At 36.6% G+C, this 25,946-nt stretch overlaps 1 protein-coding gene and 1 long non-coding RNA gene across 6 annotated transcripts; one reads left to right on the top strand and one right to left on the bottom strand.

The window, feature by feature from the left end:
• Nucleotides 1-531: 531 nt before the first annotated feature.
• Nucleotides 532-21,232, top strand: man1b1a (mannosidase, alpha, class 1B, member 1a). Of its 4 annotated transcripts, XM_058758573.1 has the most exons (16): nucleotides 532-555; nucleotides 634-876; nucleotides 2,446-2,574; nucleotides 3,717-3,825; nucleotides 4,010-4,197; nucleotides 6,881-7,017; nucleotides 7,639-7,748; nucleotides 7,859-8,050; nucleotides 8,776-8,924; nucleotides 9,078-9,266; nucleotides 9,343-9,513; nucleotides 9,629-9,819; nucleotides 15,595-15,715; nucleotides 17,027-17,221; nucleotides 17,550-17,681; nucleotides 18,164-21,232. In XM_058758573.1, exons 3-16 carry the CDS (start codon nucleotides 2,473-2,475, stop codon nucleotides 18,368-18,370), a joined length of 2,193 nt encoding a protein of 730 aa, XP_058614556.1. In that variant the 5' UTR covers nucleotides 532-555; nucleotides 634-876; nucleotides 2,446-2,472; the 3' UTR covers nucleotides 18,371-21,232. The 4 variants fall into 4 exon arrangements, with proteins under 4 accessions (XP_058614556.1, XP_058614554.1, XP_058614557.1 ...); XM_058758571.1 differs by lacking the exon at nucleotides 532-555 and having other exon boundaries at nucleotides 563-876; XM_058758574.1 differs by lacking the exons at nucleotides 532-555; nucleotides 9,343-9,513 and having other exon boundaries at nucleotides 563-876.
• Nucleotides 18,594-24,126, bottom strand: LOC131529059 (uncharacterized). 2 transcript variants are annotated; one of them, XR_009267989.1, is made up of 4 exons: nucleotides 23,940-24,126; nucleotides 21,903-22,086; nucleotides 21,315-21,492; nucleotides 18,594-18,728 (listed from the first exon to the last, which is right to left on the bottom strand). It is a non-coding gene; the product is annotated as an uncharacterized LOC131529059 (long non-coding RNA). The 2 variants fall into 2 exon arrangements; XR_009267988.1 differs by having other exon boundaries at nucleotides 21,315-21,496.
• Nucleotides 24,127-25,946: the final 1,820 nt, after the last annotated feature.

Genomic DNA, 25,946 nt, shown 5'->3' on the forward strand with positions numbered 1-25,946 from the left:
TTAAAATACATCATTTATAATTTTAATATATAATATTATATGTACATACAATAAAATAGGCTCCATTATGGTTGAATGGATGGCATTTATGCATATATTTCATTTATATTTATTATTTATTTTAGTTCTATGTTCATACACTGTGTGTGTGTGTATGTGTGTGTAGGTTAACTGTTACAATATATTATTTATACATACGTTTTTACAGTATTTAAGCCAATTCAATTCTTATATTTAAGTACATTAAAATGATTAATTTATTAAATATAATAATAAATATATTATTGCCATTTTATTTGGTTGTATATAGCAGAATTCTACATGGGATTTTCTCAATTTCCAAATGTAGCTCAGTTTGTAACGATTAATTGCCAAGCACTATAAGAATATAGAAAACAATTAAGATGATAAACCACGCTATCATCAGTATAATTATGTTTACTGACATTTTTTATGCCCTAGTAAGGGAAGATGAGTTGTACGGTGATGAAGGTGTTAATAAAAGAGGGCGGAGCCCGAACGAATGACGCGTGTGCGTGAGGATCACGTGATTCAGTAAGGAGCTGTCACATAAACATTTCCCTGCACACAGCTGTTTGACTATTAACAGCGGTCATGCTTATTTTTCGACAGATTGACACGTTACGAATAGACTGTATATCAGCCTAAATGAGCGTTTTGTGGGAGGAACGCGGTTTGTAGGAGAGCAGCCTGATGGAGCAGAGATAGAGATCTGATAGCCTCTCCTGCTGTCACCTACACACTGAGTGTACACTATCACTACTCGCACACTGGATGGGATGCATGGGCTGTGACCTCCTCTTCATGCATATAGATCCTCCTCCTAACCAGGAGCAGCAAGTTGTCCAGAGAAAGGTAAAACGTGGATGCGTTTGGAGGCCACTTACTCCCTTGCCTGAGCAGATGGGTTAAGCAGTTAATATAGAACCAATGCATTGTTCTCTTTCTATTTATTTTACTGTGCTTTATTGGTCTGGCAAACGTTACATTTGTATTGCCAAAGCATTTGCAGCATAGCTTGTGTACAATTAGAAATCGGCCAATGTAAAATAAAATAGCAAGTACTGGTCCAGCACCATATATTCAAGTATTTTCTAAAGTGACTTTCCGTCCCTGATGAGAATTATAATAAAAAGATTTAGAAGCCATAAATAGAATTATTTACTATATAAAAGCTTATCAATTTTGGCCAATAAGCTTTTATATAGTAAATAATTCTATTTATGGCTTCTAAATCTTTTTATTATAATTTATTGTAATATAAATTATATAAAAGCTTATCAATTTTGGCCAATAGGGACGCTGTCACCAAATTGAAATGATATTGTCAAGACATTTATTTAAAAAAATGGGTATTGCATATGGCCTAAACTTTTCAGTTACCTCAAAACATGCTGCCGAATTTTATGACAAAATGACTGCATTTTATGACAAAATTAAAAATGGCTGATAGCGAATTTGACTGACCTATGATTTTAGGCCAAAGTTCAAAGGTTTAAAAGATATTTAAAAAATAAAAAATAAAATCAATGGAAATGTTGTTTCAGAAAATTAAAAATAGTGGAATATAGTTAGGTGGAAATTTAAACCAGTCATCTGACTCAACATGACCCACAGAATCAGATCAGATTTTGAGATTCGATTGATTGATTGACAATGTTGTAGCCTAAGAGTTTTCTTTGAATAGAAATTGACTTGTGTAGCATAAAACTTGCTGGAAAGCCATAATAGGCTAATGTGTAATTCGGAATTCTTTTAAGATGATACTTTTTAGTTAATCAGCTGACTGGTTCACAGATCATTTGGAGTGATTCATTAGTAAATCTTTAAATAAATATTCATATCCTGTAATCAAAAACAACAGGAAAGGTCATGGAAATGGTTTAAAAGTGTGGGAAACTTCAAAACAGAGCTTGTAGTTCATTGCACACAGAAGTTACACACTCAGATGATTTTACTTGTATTTTGCATTTGGGGCAACCTGCATTCAACCTTTTCCTGTATAAGCAGCATATGTGTGGCATCTTGGCAGGCCAGTGTCTTTAAATCTGTTCTATCCAATGAGCTCAGGTTGGTATGACAGAAACCAGATGGACTTAGGCTAATGTTCCTAATCCCCTCTTACATGGCTCTCATGGCCCTGGGACAACAAGGTGAACGGCCCTGTCCCATGGTGTCGTTCACAGATCAGATGGATGCCAGTGTGCCACCCCCTGCCTCGATTTACTCCAGATTTAGTCCTTTGGTAATTAATCTTCTGAACAGATCTGTGTTTTACACCTCGATTCTCCTCAGGGACCTGCAAAGATCAGAGTCGCTGGAGCAACAGACCAGCTCAAGTTCCGAATAGTGATTTGTGGGAAAATCACTTGATATCTGTATCATTCGTGTCTTTTTTTTCCCTCTCTCACCTATTTGATTCAGTGTTTTTGAGTGGTGGCTGTGTTAGAGATGTATTCACCACAGAGGAAGGACTTTGTCTCTCTGACACTGGGAGACCAACATAGCCGCAGCTACACCAACGGCAAGCACCGGAGACAGTCCTGCTGGAGGGTTAGTGCCTGGGTATTTTCTTCTTATATTGACATCTAAACTCTTTACCATGTTTTGCAGGATGGAAATATGGAGCATTATGTATTTTTCATTCATTAACTGTGATGTTTGAAGGCTGATGGCTTCTGCTTCTTTATTTGTTTGTGTAAATGAGTGCCATTTTCCTGTCTGCGAGATGTCTTGACATCTATTTAATATTCTGAGGACAAAATGCTGGAACTGTAGTTGTCGTGTTCAGTCTTAGGAAACCACAGGTGTCAAAGCCCTTTTTTCCCATCTTTTATTTAATCTACTAATTTGTATATACTCAATTATCTCCAAAAAGCAGGCATGCACTCCCCACTTAGCCGAAACACATGCGTTGAGCTTGAAAAATAACCTTTTAATTAAAAAACATAGCTTAAAGGAACCATTCACCAAAAAATGAAAACTGTTACAGTACTTTTTAATAACCATCATGTCTGTCTAAACCACATGCTGTTATTTTTTTTCTTGGGAACCCAGAAGGAGGATTTTGTTCATGCAACACCAGTTCAATGTGATTGTGTCATTCAAACTAAATAAACATTTTTTAAAGTTTAATTTGGTTTATTCCTCACACAAAGCTATTGGCAACATTGATAATAATAATGAAATGTTGCTTTAGCATCACATCAGCATATTAAAATCATTTCTGAAGAATCATGTGACACTCAAAAGTAATGTCAACTGAAAATTCAGATTTGATATCATAAATTGCATTTTAAAATATAACAGTTCTTTTAAGTTGGTATTGTTTCACAATATTACTGTTTTACTGCATTTTTGATCAAATAAATGCAACCTTGGTGAGCTGAAGAGACTCCTTTTAAAAAAACTTTAAAAAGTCCAAGTGACCCCAAACTTTTGAACGGTATTTTTGTTCCACATAAGAAAGAAAATTATGCAGGTTTAAACAATATGTGGGTGAGGAAATTAATGTATTTTTGAGTGAACTATCCCTTTAATGTCTTCCATTATCTGAGATTGACGTTGTTTCCATGTAGCTATATTTTTTAGCACTATATTTGGCAGTCGTTGCAATTGCCACATCAAGCCATCAAATGTAAAATTGCTGCACTTTCCTCCAATTGTCCTTGAATTGTTTGTGTTTGTTTTGGCAGAAATGGAAGCAGCTGTCTCGGCTCCAGCGCAGCCTGATTCTTTTCCTGCTGGCCTTCCTGTTCATCTGTGGGATTCTTTCCTATCCCAGCCTGACGGAGCAGTGGAGAGGTACTTCATACAGCCACCTTTAATAACATTTCACTGGATATGAAAGGTGAAAACACAAAAGTTGGATGATTGGTACAACCTCTGCCCATTTACTTTAGCTGCTGGGGGAGAAGTTTTATTAAACATCACGTCGTTTGCTATTAATAATTCACATGGGATGTATTTCTGTCTGTTTATTCTCCAGGACTCTCTGATAGAGCGTTGAAGGAGGACTGGGTTGAAATGGATAACCGAGGTCTCAGGCCCATTCCTCCTGGCCTCGTCCCAAAGATTCTGCCAGGAGTTGTCCCAGGGGTCCAGGACATCCCACCAGAAGTAATGCCAGAGATTCAAAGACCAAGCATTCCATTACTTCCCAAACCTCCAGCTATGGTTAGTAGGGATACTTCTCAGATATTAAGGATATGCAAAATAGTATATTGTCCACTTTATCATTACTCTACTCATTTGCAAAGGTTTTTTTACAGCTCCTGCTGAAACGACCAGCTTAGGCCTTAAACCACAATTGTACAATTGTAAAATACAATAGATTCTTAATTCTGTATTTAATATTATTAAATTAATAAATCAAAATGATACAAAAATTACAGATCCAAATAAAAGCTTTAAAAATAATTTAATATTAATATTAAATCATTTAAAAATATACAAAAAGGAACAATTATTTCTAAATACAAAATATTATATTTATTTACAAATAAATAAATGAATGAATGAATATTAATAGTAAAAAGTGATAATAAAGAATAAGTGCAGTAATAAAGAAAATACAAAATATACCAAAATGTGCTAGTATTCCTAAATTCTAAATAAATAAGTGTTAAATATATAAAAACTTGTTTCTAAATTTAGAACAAAACCATTAATATAAATAAATATGATTTATAATAGCATTATTTATTAATCATTTAAAAATCTACAATTGTTTCTAAATTCAGAATAAAATAACAATAATAACAATGAAAATATATAATATTAAGTCATTTAAAAAGATACAAAATAAATACAAATAAATCAATGAATTAATATTATAGTGCTGTCAAACGATTAATCGCGATTAATCGCATCCAAAATAAGTTTGTTTACATGCATGTACATATTTAAGAAAAATATTATGTTTATATATTAAATATATTTATATATCAAATAAAATATAAGAATATAAATATATAAATGTATATACATGTAAATATTTTCAAAATATATACTGTATGTGTGTGTATTTATATATACATAATAAATATACACAGAACACATACATATATTATGTAAACAAAAACTTTTATTTTGGATGCAGTTAATTGCGATAAATTAATAATAATAAATTCAAAATAAATTCAGGTTAAAATAAATAAACAGAAACAAATATTATTTTTATATTTATTTATATAATATTATATAAATATATAAAATAAATATAATAAATAAATAAATATAATCTTCACTCTCTGAGGCAGAAGTCTCCAAACTCATCCTATCTGATCATCCTACTACTTGTCCGCTTGATCCTATTCCATCTCATCTCTTTCAAGCCATTTCTCCTGCAGTTGTACCTGCACTCACTCACATCATTAATACATCCCTTCAGACTGGTGTTTTTCCCTCATCATTTAGACAGGCTCGTATAACCCCACTACTTAAGAAACCCACCCTTAACCCATCTTTTTCAGAGAACTACAGACCGGTTTCTCTTCTTCCTTTCATTGCAAAAACACTTGAACGAGCTGTGTTCAACCAAGTCTCTGCCTTTCTCACACAGAACAACCTCCTCGACAGCAACCAGTCTGGTTTAACTAGCAAGAGCGGATTCCAATTCTTCAATACTTATCTTGCTGGATCTGTCCGCTGCTTTTGACACGGTTAACCGCCAGATTCTCCTGTCAACCCTATTGGCAAAGGGAATCTCAGGAACCGCACTCCAGTGGTTTGAGTCTTACCTATTAGATAGGTCCTTCAAGGTATCTTGGAGAGGTGAAGTGTCCAAGTCGCAACATCTAACTACTGGAGTGCCTCAGGGCTCAGTTCTTGGACCACTTCTCTTCTCTGTCTATATGGCATCACTAGGTTCTGTCATTCAGAAACATGGCTTTTCATATCACTGCTATGCTGATGACACTCAACTCTACCTCTCATTCCGTCCTGATGATCTGATGATAGCTGCTCGTATCTCAGCTTGTCTAACAGGCATTTCTTGCTGGATGAAGGACCATCACCTTTAACTAAACCTTGCCAAGACAGAACTGCTTGTGGTTCCATCAAACCCATCGTTTCATCACAATTTCACCTTCCGGTTAGGCACATCAACCATAACTCCTTCAAAAACAGCCAAAAATCTTGGAGTTATGATTGATGATCAGCTGACTTTCTCAGACCACGTTGCCAAAACTGCCCGGTCCTGCAGATTTGCTTTATTTAACATCTAGAAGATCAGGCCCTTTCTTTTGGAACATGCTTCACAACTCCTTGTTCAGGCTCTTGTTCTGTCATTGCAATGCTCTCTTGGCAGGTCTTCCAGTCAGTTCTATCAAACCTTTACAATTAATCCAGAATGCGGCAGCAAGATTAATTTTTAAAGAGCTGAAAAGAATTCATGTCACACCTCTGTTTATCAATTTGCACTCGCTACCAATAGCTGCTCGCATAAAATTCAAAGCATTAATGTTTGCCTACAAAACCACCACTGGCTCTGCACCCCTTTACCTAAATTCATTACTTCAGACTTATGTACCCTCTAGAAGCTTGTGTTCTGCAAATGAACGTCGCTTTATTGTGCCATCCCAAAGAGGCACAAAATCACTTTCACGGACTTTTAAATTAAATGTTCCCTCCTGGTGGAATGACCTGCCCAGCTCAATCCGAGCAGCTGAGTCCTTAGCCATCTTCAAGAATCGGCTAAATGAAAGCGTCTGCTAAATGACTAAATGTAAATGTAACTATATATTAATATCTTATTAAAGTAAACCACAATCTAAGCACATTAATCCACCTTCCTCATAAGATACTCAATTCTTCACCTACTCTTGTCTTTTTAATGTTGGGTGGTTTGAATCTGCAGAGGAAGCCACCTAGCAAGCGTGGTCCTCCAGTCCTACAGAAGCGAGGGAATGTGTCAGACTGGCAGGTGAAAGATGGAGAAGAAGCCATGCTCAAGAGAGATGAAGATGGAGGGAAAGAAGCAAAAACAGTCATTAGGTTTGGCTCATTACATTCAAGAAATTAGGCCATTTTATATGAGAGTTTTTTTATAATGATAATTTGCCTAGGATTAGACATTGACATTTATTTGTTGTTGGCTTAGTATTTAACCTTTTGAATAAGTAGAGGTATTAAAGCTCAGACAGTAATTATGAGTTTTATTGGCACTTATTGTTATTAGTCTCACTCACACGCTTGGAGCTCCTTACAATGACAGAAAGTGTGCTAAAAATATCACATTGTTTGTTCCACAGAAAAAAAGAAATGTGAGAGTGAGTAAATAATAACAGAATTTTCATTTTAGGATGAACTCTCCTTTTAAGAAAGAGCAGAGCCAAAACACAACAGGAGCTGAAGATAAACACTCCTGTGCAGTGCTAGAGCCCTAGGGAAGAGTTTATTAACAGTTGAGCTGGTAACACAGCGGTTTTGAAGTGAGTTGTGATGAGCTTTCATTTCCTCCAGCTGTGTCCTGTTACAGGACTCCACCTCCCGCTCGTGTGTAATTGCAGTTATAATCGTGAGGCGTGTGGGAGGAAACGATTACAGGTGTTGAATCTCTGGGTTGGATCTTAGATAAACTGCTGTCATAACTGATGCCAGTTTTTGGATTCCTAGCTGGCGTGGGGCGATGATCGAGGCGGAGCAGGGGACGGAGCTTCAGTCCACCGCCCATGGAAAAGAAGGAACTGTGGCTGATGCCGAGGAAGCTGCCAACTTAAAACCAGGTATCAGAATTCATCCCGTAATTTGAGGTGTTTGTCCATGCCAAAGTTTGGCCTGTGCTAAAGATCAGCTGTTACAGACATGTGATCATCTGAATGTCTTTCTGTGTCAGTCACCGTGAAGGCCGTGGATCGTGTGGAGGCGGTGCAGGAGGCCTTCAGGCACGCATGGAAGGGCTATAAGGCCTTTGCGTGGGGTCATGATGAACTGAAGCCCATATCTAAGACCCATGGAGAGTGGTTTGGACTGGGCCTAACTCTCATTGACGCACTAGACACTATGTGGATTCTCGGACTGAAAGACGGTGAGTATTATAATCGCAGCTTCTGTCTGCCAGTCTGTTTCATGCCCACTGTGCTCAGATTTCCGATCTATTATTTTTTTCTTTCCTATTGTCTACATGAGGGTGTTTTTTCAGCCACAGGCACTTTAATTTCTCAGATGTTGGTTTTTATTCAAAGTGACCATTTTATTTATTCATGTTTTCTTTTTGTTATATAAAGGTGGATCTATTTGCTTTTTTTTTTTTTTTCTTTACCCTTGTCTTGCAATCTTAGAATAGGAAAATCCATCCATAAAATTCCTTTTTCTTATTTGCTGTGTGAAAATTACTATAAAAAAAAAAAATTGTGTCAGTGAAGTGTATTCTTTAGATGAAATATGAGACGTGAAATGCAAAGAAATTAAAGAAAAATCAAGGTAAATAATTTTATTTGCATAATTTATTTTTATGAAAAATGGTATTGTGTGTTCCAATCAAGCTGCAATTTTGTCAAATTACAATATGCAAATGGCACAAATTTAACATTTCTTTTGTTGGACATTGTTAGTAGATATATTTGAATAAACTAGAGAGTGTGTTTTGAGAAAGACCGCAGAGTCAAAAGTTGCAATATCTGAAGAAACACCTATGAAAAAATATATATTAAGCAATAAAAACTTCAAATAATAATGGGAAAATAATATTTTTCATTTATGTCCCTCCTTTTGCCTTTTCCCCCTCTCTCTCTCTAATTCTTTCTGTAATAGAGTTTGCGGAGGCCAGGAAGTGGGTTGAGACAGAATTATCCTTTTCCAAGAATGTGGATGTGAATCTTTTTGAGAGTACCATCCGTATATTGGGGGGTCTCTTGAGCACATACCACCTGACCGGAGACACTCTCTTCCTGGATAAAGCTGTAAGTACTTCATATCTTAATAGCATCTCCATTATCATTCATTTTTGTCCTAGTAAATGTAAAGCATAGTTTTAATGGTTTACAGCATTCGTGTGATGCAATTATTTCAATGGACCACAGAACTCAATACATGCTGTGTCTCTTTTCTTGCAGAAAGACATTGGGTTCAGATTAATGCCTGCATTCAAAACCCCATCTAAAATCCCCTACTCTGACGTGAACATTGGTAAAGGAACCGCTCACCCTCCACGCTGGACCACAGACAGCACAGTCGCAGAGGTGACCAGTATTCAGCTGGAGTTCAGAGAGCTCAGCCGACTCACACAGGACCCACAGTACCAGGTACTGTCTTTTAAAAACATTTTTTTTTTTAAAGATTTATTTTTGGCGTTTTTGCCTTTTAATTTTGATAGGACAGATTAAAGTTGACAGGAAGCGAAGTGGGAGAGAGAGGGGGAATGGGATCGGGAAAGGTCTGCGAGCCGGGACTCGAACTCGCAATCCCCGAAGCGCAAAGGCACTGCATATCGACGAGGCTACCGGCGCCAACAAATTTTTTTTTATTATTATTTTACCTTTTTATTTAAATGTATGTTAATTTTTATTTTATTTTAATTTACATTTATTTTATTTCTTCATTTTCACAAATATTTAAAAGCTTTTTCTGTTTTTATTTTTTTCTATTTTTCAACCTCTGTTTTTAGAATGCAGTGGAGGAGGTGACCAGACAGGTTCACCGATTGGAGGGAAAGCGTGATGGTCTGGTACCCATGTTCATCAATACAAACAGTGGGAAATTCACTCGTCGAGGGGCATTGACGCTGGGGGCCCGTGCGGACAGCTACTACGAGTACCTGCTCAAACAGTGGCTACAGGGCAGCAAGAAAGAGACTGAGTGAGTTAACAGCAGATACAAATGCAGCTTTGGCTGACGGTTCATAAATTCAGCGCTTAGACCGAGTGTCAATAGCCCACTGGTGCTTTTAGCTAATGGGTTCCAGGGAATTGGCGATGCTCACTGAGCCTAATGTACTGAGGTTATGATTCTGGTCACAGATGGGCTGATATGATTGATTCATATTGTCAGTCACTGATAGGGTGAATTGCACAAGGAAAGACAAAAAAGACTGAGCATGTTTTAATCGTTACATAAGGACTGCTTTTTGAAAACATAGACATGCTACTTAGCCTTGACAGTGATAAAGGTACAGGGCATTGGTGAAACCTGGAGGTGACTTCAGTGCATTCACTATTAGATCATTTTATTCTGATTTGTTTTAAGAGGTCTTAAATTATATTTTGTATTTCAAGTGCAGGTGCTTCTGTTTGATTGTCACTGTCTCCATTATAGCACTTAAAAACCTCTTGTGAATTAGAATAAAGGTGAAGTGTGTAATTTGTGCACATCTAGGAACACCAGGCAGTCATAAAAATAATGCTTGTTGTCAAACAGGCTTTCTGAACAGCCATTTGATAATCAAACCGATAGTTCAATCCCGAATTCACACTATTGGTTGGTCCAGTGTTGCTCAAAGTATTTTAATTAGTGCTGTCAAACGATTAATCGCAATTAATCGCATCCAAAATAAAAGTTTTTGTTTACATATATGTATGTGTGCTGTGTTTATTTATTATGTTTATATAAATGCACACACATGCATGTATATATTTCAGAAAAATATGTTATGTTTATATGTATATAAATATAGACGTAAATATTTTCAAAATATATACTGTATGTGTGTGTATTTATATATACATAATAAATATACACAGAACACATTATGCAAACAAAAACTTTTATTTTGTATGCGATTAATCCTTTGACAGCACTAATTTTAATATAAAAAAATATATATAGTAAACTGGTAGACTAATGCAATATTTTTAACTGGATTTCCAGCATCACTATTACTCATACTTATTTAGTAGGGATGCACAGTAGTATGCATTTTATGTTTTTATTTATTTAGTTTTTTATTTTTGTTTTATTTTATTTATTTATTACAGTCAGTCCATATTTAATTGAATGTTTCTTTGCTTTTTTTACATTTAATTTGCCTGCTTTAATCTAACACTCATAAGGAAATTACTCACTCATAATTTTAAAAAGAAATTGCATATTATGTAACCAAAAACCTTTATTTTGGATGCGATTAATCATTTGATAGTGTATATATCTGTGTGTGTGTGTGTGTATATATATATATATATATATACATATATACACAGTGAGGAAAATAAGTATTTGAACACCCTGCTATTTTGCAAGTTCTCCCACTTAGAAATCATGGAGGGGTCTGAAATTGTCATCGTAGGTGCATGTCCACTGTGAGAGACATAATCTAAAAAAAAAAATCCAGAAATCACAATGTATGATTTTTTAACTATTTATTTGTATGATACAGCTGCAAATAAGTATTTGAACACCTGAGAAAATCAATGTTAATATTTGGTACAGTAGCCTTTGTTTGCAATTACAGAGGTCAAACGTTTCCTGTAGTTTTTCACCAGGTTTGCACACACTGCAGGAGGGATTTTGGCCCACTCCTCCACACAGATCTTCTCTAGATCAGTCAGGTTTCTGGCCTGTCGCTGAGAAACACGGAGTTTGAGCTCCCTCCAAAGATTCTCTATTGGGTTTAGGTCTGGAGACTGGCTAGGCCACGCCAGAACCTTGATATGCTTCTTACAGAGCCACTCCTTCGTTATCCTGGCTGTGTGCTTCGGGTCATTGTCATGTTGGAAGACACAGGCTCGACCCATCTTCAGTGCTCTAACTGAGGGAAGGAGGTTGTTCCTCTCCTTAATACAGTGCAGTCGCCCTGTCCCATGTGCAGAAAAACACCCCCAAAGCATGATGCTACCACCCCATGCTTCACAGTAGGGATGGTGTTCTTGGGATGGTACTCATCATTCTTCTTCCTCCAAACACGTTTAGTGGAATTATGACCAAAAAGTTATATTTTGGTCTCATCTGACCACATGACTTTCTCCCATGACTCCTCTGGATCATCCAAATGGTCATTGGCAAACTTAAGTTGGGCCTGGACATGTGCTGGTTTAAGCAGGGGAACCTTCCGTGCCATGCATGATTTCAAACCATGACGCCTTAGTGTATTACCAACAGTAACCTTGGAAACGGTGGTCCCAGCTCTTCTCAGGTCATTGACCAGCTCCTCCTGTGTAGTTCTGGGCTGATTTCTCACCTTTCTTAGGATCATTGAGACCCCACGAGTTGAGATCTTGCATGGAGCCCCAGTTCGAGGGAGATTGACAGTCATGTTTAGCTTCTTCCATTTTCTAATGATTGCTCCAACAGTGGACCTTTTTCACCAAGCTGCTTGGCAATTTCCCGTAGCCCTTTCCAGCCTTGTGGAGGTGTACAATTTTGTCTCTAGTGTCTTTGGACAGCTCTTTGGTCTTGGCCATGTTAGTAGTTGGATTCTTACTGATTGTATGGGGTGGACAGGTGTCTTTATGCAGCTAACGACCTCAAACAGGTGCATCTAATTTAGGATAATAAATGGAGTGGAGGTGGACATTTTAAAGGCAGACTAACAGGTCTTTGAGGGTCAGAATTCTAGCTGATAGACAGGTGTTCAAATACTTATTTGCAGCTGTATCATACAAATAAATAGTTAAAAATCATACATTGTGATTTCTGGATTTTTTTTAGATTATGTCTCTCACAGTGGACATGCACCTACGATGACAATTTCAGACCCCTCCATGATTTCTAAGTGGGAGAACTTGCAAAATAGCAGGGTGTTCAAATACTTATTTTCCTCACTGTATATATATATATATATAATATACAATATTAGGGGTGTCCCCGACTAAAGATTTTCATAGTGGAATCGGAATTTTCTAATCTTGCCGATAGTTGAATCATATGTTTGGGGCAGGGGGGCAAAATACATTGGACATTCATAATTATTGGCGTTAACATACAGGGAAAATGTGTAACGGACGCCTCACAGATACAAAAATAATGTTTTATGTTTTGATTAAAAGAGAGTTAACATTAAACGTCACCGAAACCCTAAGAATTCACAACATTTTTTACAACAGTGCTCTCATTATAACATTATGTATATGACAGTCCCAGTCATAGTTATTAATATTCTGCATTGTTGTTTGTCCTGCTTGCGCTGCGCGCTGAAGAGATCTCTGTAGTACTACAATGAAGCGCTTTACTGCAGCGTAACTCAAATGCATCTTATACGAGATAAATAATATATACACAATATATATAAACCGGCTGAAATATTTTGAAATCACTTGTACCCTACCTGATCGAAAAAATCCAGTTTTTCACTCTGTCTTGTTAGAGATTTAAATCCTTGCCGCCAAAATGTTGGATTAAGTGAAATTTAAATCTATAGGGTGGTTGGATTTATTCACGCACGTTAAAAATATTGATTAAAAGCTTCTTTCTTTTCAGATTCTTATGTACAACATTATCTTAATAGGCTGTATATTAACTATGTGAAATCATACATTGTGATTTCTGGATTTTTTTTAGATTATGTCTCTCACAGTGGACATGCACCTACGATGACAATTTCAGACCCTCCATGATTTCTAAGTGGGAGAACTTGCAAAATAGCAGGGTGTTCAAATACTTATTTTCCTCACTGTATATATATATATATATAATATACAATATTAGGGGTGTCCCCGACTAAAGATTTTCATAGTGGAATCGGAATTTTCTAATCTTGCCGATAGTTGAATCATATGTTTGGGGCAGGGGGGCAAAATACATTGGACATTCATAATTATTGGCGTTAACATACAGGGAAAATGTGTAACGGACGCCTCACAGATACAAAAATAATGTTTTATGTTTTGATTAAAAGAGAGTTAACATTAAACGTCACCGAAACCCTAAGAATTCACAACATTTTTTACAACAGTGCTCTCATTATAACATTATGTATATGACAGTCCCAGTCATAGTTATTAATATTCTGCATTGTTGTTTGTCCTGCTTGCGCTGCGCGCTGAAGAGATCTCTGTAGTACTACAATGAAGCGCTTTACTGCAGCGTAACTCAAATGCATCTTATACGAGATAAATAATATATACACAATATATATAAACCGGCTGAAATATTTTGAAATCACTTGTACCCTACCTGATCGAAAAAATCCAGTTTTTCACTCTGTCTTGTTAGAGATTTAAATCCTTGCCGCCAAAATGTTGGATTAAGTGAAATTTAAATCTATAGGGGTGGTTGGATTTATTCACGCACGTTAAAAATATTGATTAAAAGCTTCTTTCTTTTCAGATTCTTATGTACAACATTATCTTAATAGGCTGTATATTAACTATGTGAAATCAGACATTGAGCACCCCCATATATCCAAAATGGCATGATCCTAACACCCCACGAATTATTCGACTGTGAGATTGGGAGTCGAATCAGGCTCCTCCTATCGAAGCATCGAATCTTCGACTATTTGGGTCATCCCTAATATACATATATTATATGCATATGCATTATACTGATCAATATCAGTTGCTATTGGAAATGTATTGGTCAATATTGGATATTTACTTCTGTATGCTTATTTTCTATATTACATTTAGATTACCTTTGCCATCATTTAATGCTTGCAAATAATTTAATAACAATGCAATTTTTAGCAAACAATGAATATCCATTTTTTATGCCATTATACTTTTACAATTTGATACTATTTTTATACTATTCATTATAATACTATGATGCCTAAAATCACTTGAAATCAGCATTGAAATGATTGATTTAATTTTTTTAGTGTTTTATTTTTTTGTCAAAATAGTATTGAATTGTAATATCGGCCATTTATCGGTCATCAAACGTAGCATTAAAAATAATTATCAGCTTTTTGTATCGGCACATAGCCCATCTCACATATAAATGATACCTCAAATGGTGTGGCTTTTTTGAGGAGAGGTGTGCTATTACATTTCTAACCAGTTGAACTTTAGTTTTGTTGTCTAACTGACAGTAAATGGGTGAAAAAGCCCCTGCATTATGACAACTGTCACAGGCACGTTTTGCACGTCCACCATTAGGGACGGTGCCAAGGTGCCTTCATTCCTGGCGAAATGCGGCATCAGCCGTTTTCTGCATTTGACAGGATGTTATTCTGTCTTCCTGTTCTTTCTGCCGGAGCTTGACGAGTCATTGTCATTCACGTCAGTGCTTCTGCTCACACCTGAGTCTCGTTAGACTCCCGCTGTGTTGACATCACATACACTCGCTCCTCGCTGATAGTATTTTTTTCATAGGGTTCAGTTTTGAATAATTCAATAAAAAGGTGTTCACTGGGGTTCAGTAGACACCGACTCTTAATGAGGTTTGATAACTGTCTCTGGTCAGGAATATCAAATCAACCCTAGACCAGGTCGATGATGGATATGCTAGTCATTGATGTGGAAGGTGGTTCATTTAAATGACCTCTGTATCCTGTCTGTGTAATCTCACTAAGACATTAATGGGGTTGCATCACAGCTCTTGCTCTCTAGTGTTTGATTTTATGTGTTACACGTATGAGGATCAACTGAAGTCTGGGATGCTCCCAATGTACAAATAAAATGCAATAGCTCATTTTGCCTCTAGAGGGCAAACTTAATCGCTTCAAATGCAGAGTGTGATGCATCTATATCTTTCCAGGCTGCTAGAGGACTATCTTCAAGCTATAGAAGGTGTCAAAAAGAATCTCTTGAGACAGACTTCTCCTGGTAAACTGACCTTTGTTGGGGAGCTGTCCAACGGCCGTCTGAATCCCAAAATGGTGAGTCATAACTTCACCACATTTCTGTTGCCAAGTGTCTTTCTTAAAGAATTGCTCACCAAAAATTCTGTTATTATTTGCTCAGTCTCATGTTGTTCCAGACTTGTATGCTGTTTTTTTTTTTTTGTCTCGTGGAACACATACTTGTAAATGGCAAAAAAAAAATTTTTAAAACTACTTTAATACTCCACATGGAAAAATAACAGCATACGGATTTGGAAAAACAGTATATAATGACAGTTTTCATTTTTTTTTAATTTTTTTTTATTATGTGGTTACACTATAAATATCTTTAATCTATACCACGCAGCACAGCTTCTGTTCCTGTAATCTCCAGGGTTAAATCTTATTACAAATCTTAAATCTTTAAACAACAACAAAAAAAAAGCTGTGTGAAATGTTTGTTTGTTTGTTTGTTTTGAGTATCGTATTTGATACATCAGGGGCCTGTTTCATAAAACAAGTTTACCAAATAAACCAGGCTTATTTAAGTTAGTCTGACTTATTTTGAACCAGATCAACTGACAATATGTCAGACTAACTGAAATAAACCTGGCTTATTTGGTAAACTTGTTTTATGAAACAGGCCTCAGGTTTTTATGACTAATATAAAATAATATAATAAAATATGGAGCTCATCCTCAAGGAGGGAAAAAAAAACATTATTCAGAGACCCAAACTGAACACAAATATGCAATTTGGTGTGGTTGCTGATATTTATATGGTCAAAAAGTAAGATAAAATTCTGATAACTTGTAATGTAAAACAACAAAATCTGTATAATCGTATTGCAGACCATTTACATGCAGTAAAATACACACAAATATAATTTATCACTCTATGTCTACCAATAATAAAAGTCTTAGTAAGATATTTAATTCTTAGTTTTATGATCAAAGCTCTTTAGATTTAATTGTGCATGTAATGCAATACAAGGATAAGTGAGATAATGTATGTATATCTTGAAATATTACTAACAAAAAAAATGTGTGTGTATATGTATATACATACTATGTATGTATTTGTGTTTGCTTTATAAAAATTATTAAAGATCTCACTGCAAAAAGGCACATGTACCACATCCTGAAGGTGGACAGTTTTAGAATACCTTATACTTTATATTTTAAAAAAACCTAAGAACTATCAATCAGACGACAGAAGTTGTGTAGAAGATCGTGTACATCAGGTTTGTCAAAAAAGTTTTGATCCGGTTGATAATTATCACATAATTTTTTCGTATCAAATATGAAGCAATAGGCTTTACAGGGTTAAACTCTTTCTCCATCACAACACCCTCTCTGTCTGATCCAGGATCATTTGGTGTGTTTTCTTCCTGGCACACTGGCTCTTGGTGCTCACAACGGTCTGCCCGCTGATCACATGGATCTGGCTGTGCAGTTGATGGAGACGTGTCATCAGATGTATGCACAGATGGAGACGGGCCTGAGCCCAGAGATTGCTCACTTTAACCTGCAGTCCAACAACGGACGGGACATCGATGTGAAGGTACATTAACCTGTACAGTTACCACTCAATTCTGACAATAAACTCCCTGGGCGGTTGGAGCCGTGACTTTAAACTGCTGATGCAGGCTTTGGAATGGAGCTATCATTCTTTTTCTTTCCTTCGTCTAGAAATAAAATGGTAATAAGCCCCCAAATAGTGTGGAAACCGTGTTCAGACTGTCCAATCAAGGCCTTTGTGTTTATCTTTTCTAATATCTGTTCTGAAGGACAGTATTTCTGCACTCAGCACTGATGAGGATGACTTTTAAAAAGAAGTTGGTGCCCTTTTACATGAACAGATATTTTTCTCACTCAATATGTGTGTGCAGCCTGCAGACAGACACAACTTACTGAGACCTGAGACCGTTGAGAGTCTGTTCTACATGTACAGATTCACCAAGGACAGCAAATACAGGGACTGGGGCTGGGACATACTGCAAAGTTTCAACAAATACACCAGAGTGAGTGAGAACTACAAAATATTTTGGTCTTCATTTGATTTTTTTTTTTTTTTAAATACCACGTACAAAAATGTATGCTTGAAAAAACATATACAGTATGATATATATATATATATTTTTTTTTTATTAGTCTAACATTTTAAATTTTTCTTTAAGTTTCAGCTTTATTTCAATTAATTAAAATGAGTTATATAGTTTTACATGTTTAATCATTAGATATTTCATAGGTTTATATAAAATATTTTATACCAGAGTTAAATATAAAGTTGGGCAAACTTCAAAATTGATGCCTCAATTCACTTGTAGCTTTTAAGCAGTTTTTAGGGGATTGTTTTTAATGCAAAATAATATCGAATTTTAATATCATCCACTTATCTGTAATCAGCTATAAAATGACAATAATTGACTTGTTGGTCCCATTCATAAACATTTCAGTGCCCAATGAACACAAACTTGACTTCTTCACTCACTTCCTGTCCCAGGTCCCCAGCGGGGGCTACACCTCCATAAGTAACGTCCGTGACCCCGAGAACCCCGCGCCCAGAGATAAGATGGAGAGTTTCTTCCTGGGCGAGACACTGAAGTATCTCTTCCTCCTGTTCTCTGACGACAACGAGCTGATCAGTCTGGATAAGTACGTGTTCAACACCGAGGCCCATCCGCTGCCCATATGGCCCTCCACCTCATGAGGGTGGAGGCCAGAATTATGCTAATCCTCACTTGATGTTGGCTTCAACAGGAAATGATGCAGGCTTCCATGGGAAGTTACCCCTTCAGAGTTTCTCTGCGGGAATGTTTCTGGTCTTAACCAATCTTTAACTCTGCACTTGAGGTTTATTTAAATGCGGTGAGACTCTTTATTCACCCAGAAGAACAGATTTGGTGGCGGTTTTACACGTGTGTGGTGAAATACCACAAATGTTGTTTCCACTTTGTACTTTACAAGACTTCACTTACCTTCGAGCTCATGGGACGCCTGCAAAGTGTGACACGCTTGCATGTTGGACAAGCCCGTTCAGCTGCCGCAATATTTAGGTGTTCCATCTGCTGTATTTGGGACAGAGACATTAGTGTCAGAGCGCCGTAAATCACACGGCAGACTGCTGAAATCACACACTGTGAAAAACACCAAGCACTTTGTAAAATGAAGACTTCCTTTTTTGTTAACACCGTTCTTTCTACGTGTACAGATGGATGCTCTCAATGTGAGTGGCTCACCTTTATTTTTGCAGGCTGTTACAAAAGGACGTGTCAATTTCTAAAGGTTTCCCTTTTGTACGAGTCAGGATGCATTAGGGAACATATCGAGAACTTTACAAATCATCATCTTGAGATTTATTTGGGAACCCTCTGGGATTGTGTATTTTTCTGTTATTTATGTTGACTTAAGTGTGCGTACTTCAGTGAACGCTAATGAGTTGATGTAGTGGATGCCGCCCAGAGCCCTGCTTGAATTGCTGTGCTGTAGATTTACTTTATTATTTACAAATTTCGGAAGCTGTTGTGTGGCACTGGATGCTGTGATGCTACACTTAGCTGAACTGCGATCAGATGTGTATATATGTTCATTAATTCATTCAGATTTCACAGCAAATCTACACTGAAAATGGATAAACCGTGTCTGATCGACAGTCAAAATCATGTGACTAATAAAGCTACAGAATTTCTCTTGTCATATTAGAGCACAGTGGTAATCTGAATTACTTTCTTCCTGGTCAATTAATTTCGTCTTTCTGTGTTTCGAGAAAGAAAGTCTTACAGGTTTGGAATGGCATGAAGGTGAATAAATAATTACAGACATTTCATTTTTAGCCAACCTGATACTTTAAGATTGATAAATGTAGTCTGATATTTGCACAACTTTATTTCCAGCTTGGAAACTCGTATGTGCATCACTGTTGCGTATCACCTGTTGAGTTTATCTGTGCCGTCAAGTGTTTGTTTCTCCTATCATTTCATCTGTCTTTGGTCAAACAGCAGTCATCCAATCAAAACATTCAGGCTTGCAGAAGCTGTCAGACTAGCGCAAAATAATCCTTCATCTGAAACAATCCATTTTCATGGTGATTGACATTTGCATTACAATATGTCTGTTCTGTGTCACATTCCTCTTGCTGCTTCTGGTGATATGGCGTCAAAATCTGCATCGCTTGTGCCTTTCGATTTATAGAATACAGAGTGATCGCATGATAATGAGAGATTTCTCCCTGATTGCTTCCCTCGTCTCTTTGCTGCAATCAGCGGTTTGTGATTACCGTTTGTGCTCGCCCGCGAGTGTTAAATGAAGGAGCCCGGAGTGGACACAGATCTGATGAGGGTTTGTGAAGGTCAGGTTGTGTTTGATGTATTAATATCCTGCACAGCTGAGCTATTTTTCATTATGGTAAAGATACGAGCAGGTCTCTGAGGTTGTTAACATTTGTAAAGTATAAAGATTGTAAAAAAATGAACTAAAATAAGTTAATTGTTAAAGCAATAGTTCACCCAAAAATGGACTCACCCTCAGGCAAACCGAGATGTAATTGAGTTCATTTCTTCATAAGAATAGATTTGGAGAAATTTAGCATTACATGACTTGCTCACCAATGGATCCCCTGCAGTGAATGGGTGCCGTCAGAATGAGAATGAGAGTGCAAACAGCTGATAAAACCATCACAATCATAATCCATTTTTGGGTGTACTATTCCTTTAATAGCAATTGTCACAAGCTTTTGTTGTTGTTGATTTTGTTTGGGGTTCTTTTGGGTTTTACTTGCCTTAAATTTTTTATTTTTTTTTATTGCATCACATTTTTATGTACTGAAATGCGATTGTAATGTGCCACCTTTGAGATTTCATATTATACGATGTACATTTCTACAATTTCCTAACAAGAGGGAGCTCATTCTAGTCTAGTGTGATTATGCATACTTTTTCATGCTAATTAAATTATGCATAATATTACATATTCATAATTTAAAATCCATGACAAAAAATGCTATCCTGCCAAATGACTCCTCTGGAAGTGAATATTGAATATTGTAAACATTGTCCTTGTAAATACTATTTGAAAAACTTGCCTTGCTACATTGCAAAAATAATTTTCATCAGCATTTTGTCTTGTGTTCCAGTAAACAGTATCCTTAAAACAAGATATGTTTTTATTGATAAGCAACACTGCTTGTATTAAAGTTTTTTGCAATGTTAAATGTGTTAGCTCTATGCTGCAAGAACAAAATATTTATCAAAAAATAAAGTTAATTTAAAATATATTATTGGAGAACAAGTCAACATATTGTAATGTTAATAGCATTACACAGCAATTTTGCTTCTCAAGTAAGTTCTTGTTTTAAGGACGTTTAGATATTTATTTTATTACTGGAAAACCAGATAAAACTACTGTTGGAGAAAGTTGTCTTGGCTTTAGAAGCACATTTGTTATTTTTTGTTGTTGTATTTGCACTACAGTTGAAGTACAACTTTGTGTGTATCGTCTTGTACTTATTCCTACATTAACAGCATAACAAAAACAAAATAAAACCGACAAGCAGAAGGTGTCTGTGTTCTTTTTAACAAATGCAGAGATTTGTTTCTGCTGACAAACTTCAAATCAGTGCAAGCAATACAGCTCCTGACATCTGCACAGATCCGTACCTCAGCCATGCACACGTTATCTCTGATCCCACTCGGATGCCCATCGCGACCAGGACAGAAACAGCACTGTGAGAATTTCCAATTTCCGCTGTGAAGAATTTCTGTTGCTGACTTGTATGAGGATTTTCAGTCATGCACTTTCTTGGTTGCCGATGTGAGGAAATCGGACAACTCTGACCTGTCTGCAGAATGTCAATGTCGAGTTCACTCATGCATTTATGATAGGGAACTGCTGCCCAGAACTACTTTACATCACAACTTCCTATCATCTGAGAGCATCAGCACAAAAAGAACAATGTTTAATGTGTCCAGTTGTGTTCAGTATTTTTGTCATCCTTTAAAAGACAAATTTTTATCTGAACAAAATTGCATTATATAGATATTTTTATTTATTCTGTTTAATTATATGTAATATAAATGTAACATTAAATTCATTATTGATGGTTAAATTTCCAAAGTTCAAAGTACACAAACATTTGATTTTGAGAGCCAATGGCCTATATCCCAATGCACAGTTGGGAATTAGCCAACTCAAATTTATCCACTTGTTTGGCCATAAAGTAGTTGGTCCAGCTGAGGAATACTGACCTGATATGGTTAAATTTGTTCCCAGAGTTCACAGCTTGAGCATGGCCAATTTTCTGCATGACGGTGAAGTGTGACAGGCCTGCGACCGCTACCTCTCCAGTGTTAGGAAACTGCTGTATAATTGCTTCCCTTCTCATCAGGAATGTTCCTGCCTCTTCAAACATCATGACCTCTGTTGGTTCCACTGAGAAAAGGGCACCAAATTAAAGGAAGATGACATTTGTCTTGTAAATTCAGCCATGAATTGAGTGAATGCCGGCGCGTTAATTGGATGTAGTTTTGTTTTTTTTATTCTTTTTTTTTTCCTAACATGGTTGACATCTCTCATGTGTTTGTTGCTTTGTCTTATCAAATTCATAACATTTTATATCATATTTTTGTGTTGTTTAAAGGAATTGTTCTGTTTTAGACTGTTTTTGCTTGTAAACTGTGCTTGATCTGTGCATATTTCTCTCCTGATTCAGACAAGATGACTTTTTACTGGAGAAAGCAATATTAGGGATAAAGGACGGAAGGGTGTGACGTTAAAAAAAAAAAACATCTTAAAGATTGTTTCTTACAAGCATCCTGTTTTCACTTTACAGGTAGTTACTGAATGGACTGTGGATTACTTGTGATGTTTTATTCAGATTTTTGGACTCTCATTCTGACGGCACCCATTCACAGAGGTGGAAAGAGCACGAAAATATTCTACTCAAGTAAAAGTACCATTACATTAATGGAATTTTACTTAAGTACAAGTAAAAGTACCAGTCTAAAAATCTACAAGTAAAAGTAAAAAGTAGTTCATTTAAAATTTACTCAAAGTAAAAATTACTTAGTTACATTTTAACAGCTGGAGGGAGGTAAAACTGGGATAGGCCAAGGGTGTCAAACTCAGTTCCCGGAGGGCCACAGCCCTGCACAGTTTAGATATAACCCTAATTAAACACATCTGATCCAGCTAATCTAATCATTTAGGCTTATTTGAAAACTACATGGTATGTGTGTTGGAGCAGGGTTGGACTAAATTCTGCAGGGCTGCGGCCCTCCGGGAACTGAGTTTGACACCCCTGGGATAGGCCTATAAATCTCAAACTAGTTGTTTTTAATTAAAGGAATCAGTTATTTAGAATAATAAGACATTTGGGATGTTACCAGGCAAATTAAATCAGTATCAACACAATTAATCTTTGCAAAGCAGAGGAAACACAGAAGCTTCATCTGAAGTGGCATTTAGATGTATTTACACTAAATTAACCTGCAGTTACAAATGCATGAATATTGTTTTGATATACAAGACATAAAATGTTGAATACTCATATTTGAAATTATATATATAAAGATACTTATCAGATATATATCAAAAGATACTTTAAATGTGAAATTAAAACCGCCAGTAGGTGTCAGCAAGTCCCTGTTAATAAGTGAGTCATTGCGATTGAACCGAATCATTTAAACAGTTGATTCATTCAGGAACGAAACACCATCATTGCTCAGAGACGCAAAACTCTGCTATGGTGGCTGTGTTTGGAATTATTTTTGTTGTCGAAATAGAGCAAAAACAGGCAACATGGTGTCTAAAACGCAAGTGTCTTAATTGACTTGTTTATTGAACTTTTGTAAAAAAAAATAAAAATAATAATAAATTTATATATAAAATCTATAGCCTATGCAATCTTGCTGATTTTTGGAGAAAAAACGGCACTCTTCGTCCGATGTTGAATTACTATATGAAATGATGTAAATATATACATTTTCTGCCCCTATATCTTCAATCTTGTGATCATTCCAAAATGCATTTTAACAGTGGAAGAAAGCGCACACACTAGTCTAATCTACTAGACTTCACGGCACTCTGTAGGAGTGTTTTGTTTGGTTTTTGCAAAATACTGATAATGTCAAATCGCACATCGTTAAAACAACAATTACGATATTATCGCAAATTATATATAGGCTATCTCACACCCTAATCTCTAATCTAATCTCACACGTCTAATTTGTGCAAAACCTCTTGCTAAACTGTCAAAGCTTCAACGATGCAAGTATTTACCTTACCTCTACATGCTCGCGAAGGGTTGATGTCGAGATTTTATAAGCAGCTAGTTTTTGGTCTTTCTAGGCAAACACAGTTTACACTCCAGAATTTAAATATGGCCAGGGGTTCATTTCCTTCGAGTTCAACTTCAGCAGAATACGACAGGGTTTGGTTTTCAGCTGGGTCTGCACCATAATGACTGTCTTGTCCGTCTCCATCTTTCTTCTGATTTTAGCGCCAGTTTGTTCTCCTGCCCATTATTTACTGCAGTAATTTCCAGGGAGCGATTTTTCTTTTCTTTTACTCTGTAATTAATGTGTTTAATGTAGCGAAGTACAATACTTCAAACGACATATACAAGTAAAATTACAGTTTTTAAAAATTACTTTAAAAAGTAGAAGTAGCCTACAAAAAAAGCTACTCAATTACAGTAACGCGAGTAAATGTAATTCGTTACTTTCCACCTCTGCCCATTCACTGCAGAGGATCCATTCATGAGCAAGAGATTTAAAGCTAAATTTCTGCAAATGTGTTCAGACGAAGAAACAAACTCATCTACATCTTGGATGACCTGAGGGTGAGCCAGTTATCATTTTTGGGTGAACCTTTAAAATAGCTTTATTGATTTTGTTTGATTTGAATCACAAACATATGAAACTAAAGCATGATTAAAAAGTATGTAATCAAATAAACAAAGGTTAAATATAAAACTACCATATAATTTAAGTTATTGTATACTTTTTAATGATATATAAAACAATAGGTTTGACAGATGGATGGATAGATAGATAGGAAATGTGATTATAACATATATGACTGTTGCGCTCTGGGTTACCTTCACCTGAGTGGAACACAGGCACTTAACCAGGAAAGGGAATTCTTTGGCATTCTAATGGTCTGTCCCTTAATAGCGACAGCTAAATGTCCTCATTAAAGTGATAAATGCTCACTGTTAGCCAGAGGTTTACAGCTGTTTGGGTGTGATGAGAGAGAGTTAGACCCTAGGGTGCGGTTAACACAAAATTCCGCCAGTATTCCAGCTGGCTTGGGTGTTGGGAAATCCATGTGGAGCTGAGGGTGAAACGAGGGACACATTAGTGAAAGCTTGCAAACTGTCTGAAAGCCCTGGGCTAAAAGAGCTGAACTTTGAAGGATCCTTTTTAAACATCAGGGGAGGAGTAGATGGATTGGTAGCCTGGAAGTAAAGTTTACAGCGTATTTAAGTTGTTCTCTTTGACAGTCTCTCTGTTGAGGTGAGTGAGAAAGAGCTGTAAGAGATATAAAAGCATAAATGAGCATAAAAGAAGATATGTTGGTATAACCAAAGTTGACGGTAGCCATTGACTTCAATATGGAAAAAATATCCTACTGGTTACCAACATTCTGTAAAATATAGACGAAGAAAGAAACTCATGCAGGTTTGGAACATGAGTGAGTAAATGATGAAAATTTTCACTTTGATTTCGGACCCACTTCACATCCCTCCTACGCAAAACTCTAAATACTCTTTTATTGTGAGTTCAGAAGTACATGCATTAATTAGAAGGTCTAGGAAATTGTCTGGAACGATTAAACAGAAGGATAAAGATGATCAATTTTGTTGTCCTTCTGGGAGTGAGCGTTAATGGGCAACTAGCACTGGTAACGTCGGACTAAAAGGGCTTCGGATATTGAAATGGGAATCTTCCAGGCAGAGGGAGGAGGAGGTGCTTTCAGACTTCAAGGTGAATGGAGAGAAGGACAGAATTAGAATCGGAGACTGACAGCAAGACGGAGAGAGCTGTACTCACCTGCCATATAAGGAGGTGGAAAATGACTCTAAAAATCAGTTCACTCATGCAGTGAAGCACCGACTTCCTCCTCCTGGTGCAGGTACCGGATTTGTCTGAAGAGGGCCTTTGGTGCGTGGGCGGAATGCGTCACATACGGTCCCCGGTGGTCTGACAGCAGCTCCACAGGGACGGCCTGTCGGACTGACGATTATAAGCTAAGGATAAACACACAGCCGCTCTCAGCTGAACTGGGGT

Source organism: Onychostoma macrolepis, chromosome 21, assembly GCF_012432095.1.
Source record: "Onychostoma macrolepis isolate SWU-2019 chromosome 21, ASM1243209v1, whole genome shotgun sequence".
NCBI lineage: Eukaryota > Metazoa > Chordata > Actinopteri > Cypriniformes > Cyprinidae > Onychostoma > Onychostoma macrolepis.

Bases quoted from the DNA above. Each gene is read 5' to 3' on its own strand.
- man1b1a (XM_058758573.1), top strand. From the start codon at position 2,473: ATGTATTCACCACAGAGGAAGGACTTTGTCTCTCTGACACTGGGAGAC. The intron at 9,267-9,342 runs GTACTGTCTTTT...TTGATAGGACAG, and splicing joins CACAGGACCCACAGTACCAG to ATTAAAGTTGACAGGAAGCG. The intron at 17,222-17,549 runs GTACATTAACCT...ATGTGTGTGCAG, and splicing joins GACGGGACATCGATGTGAAG to CCTGCAGACAGACACAACTT.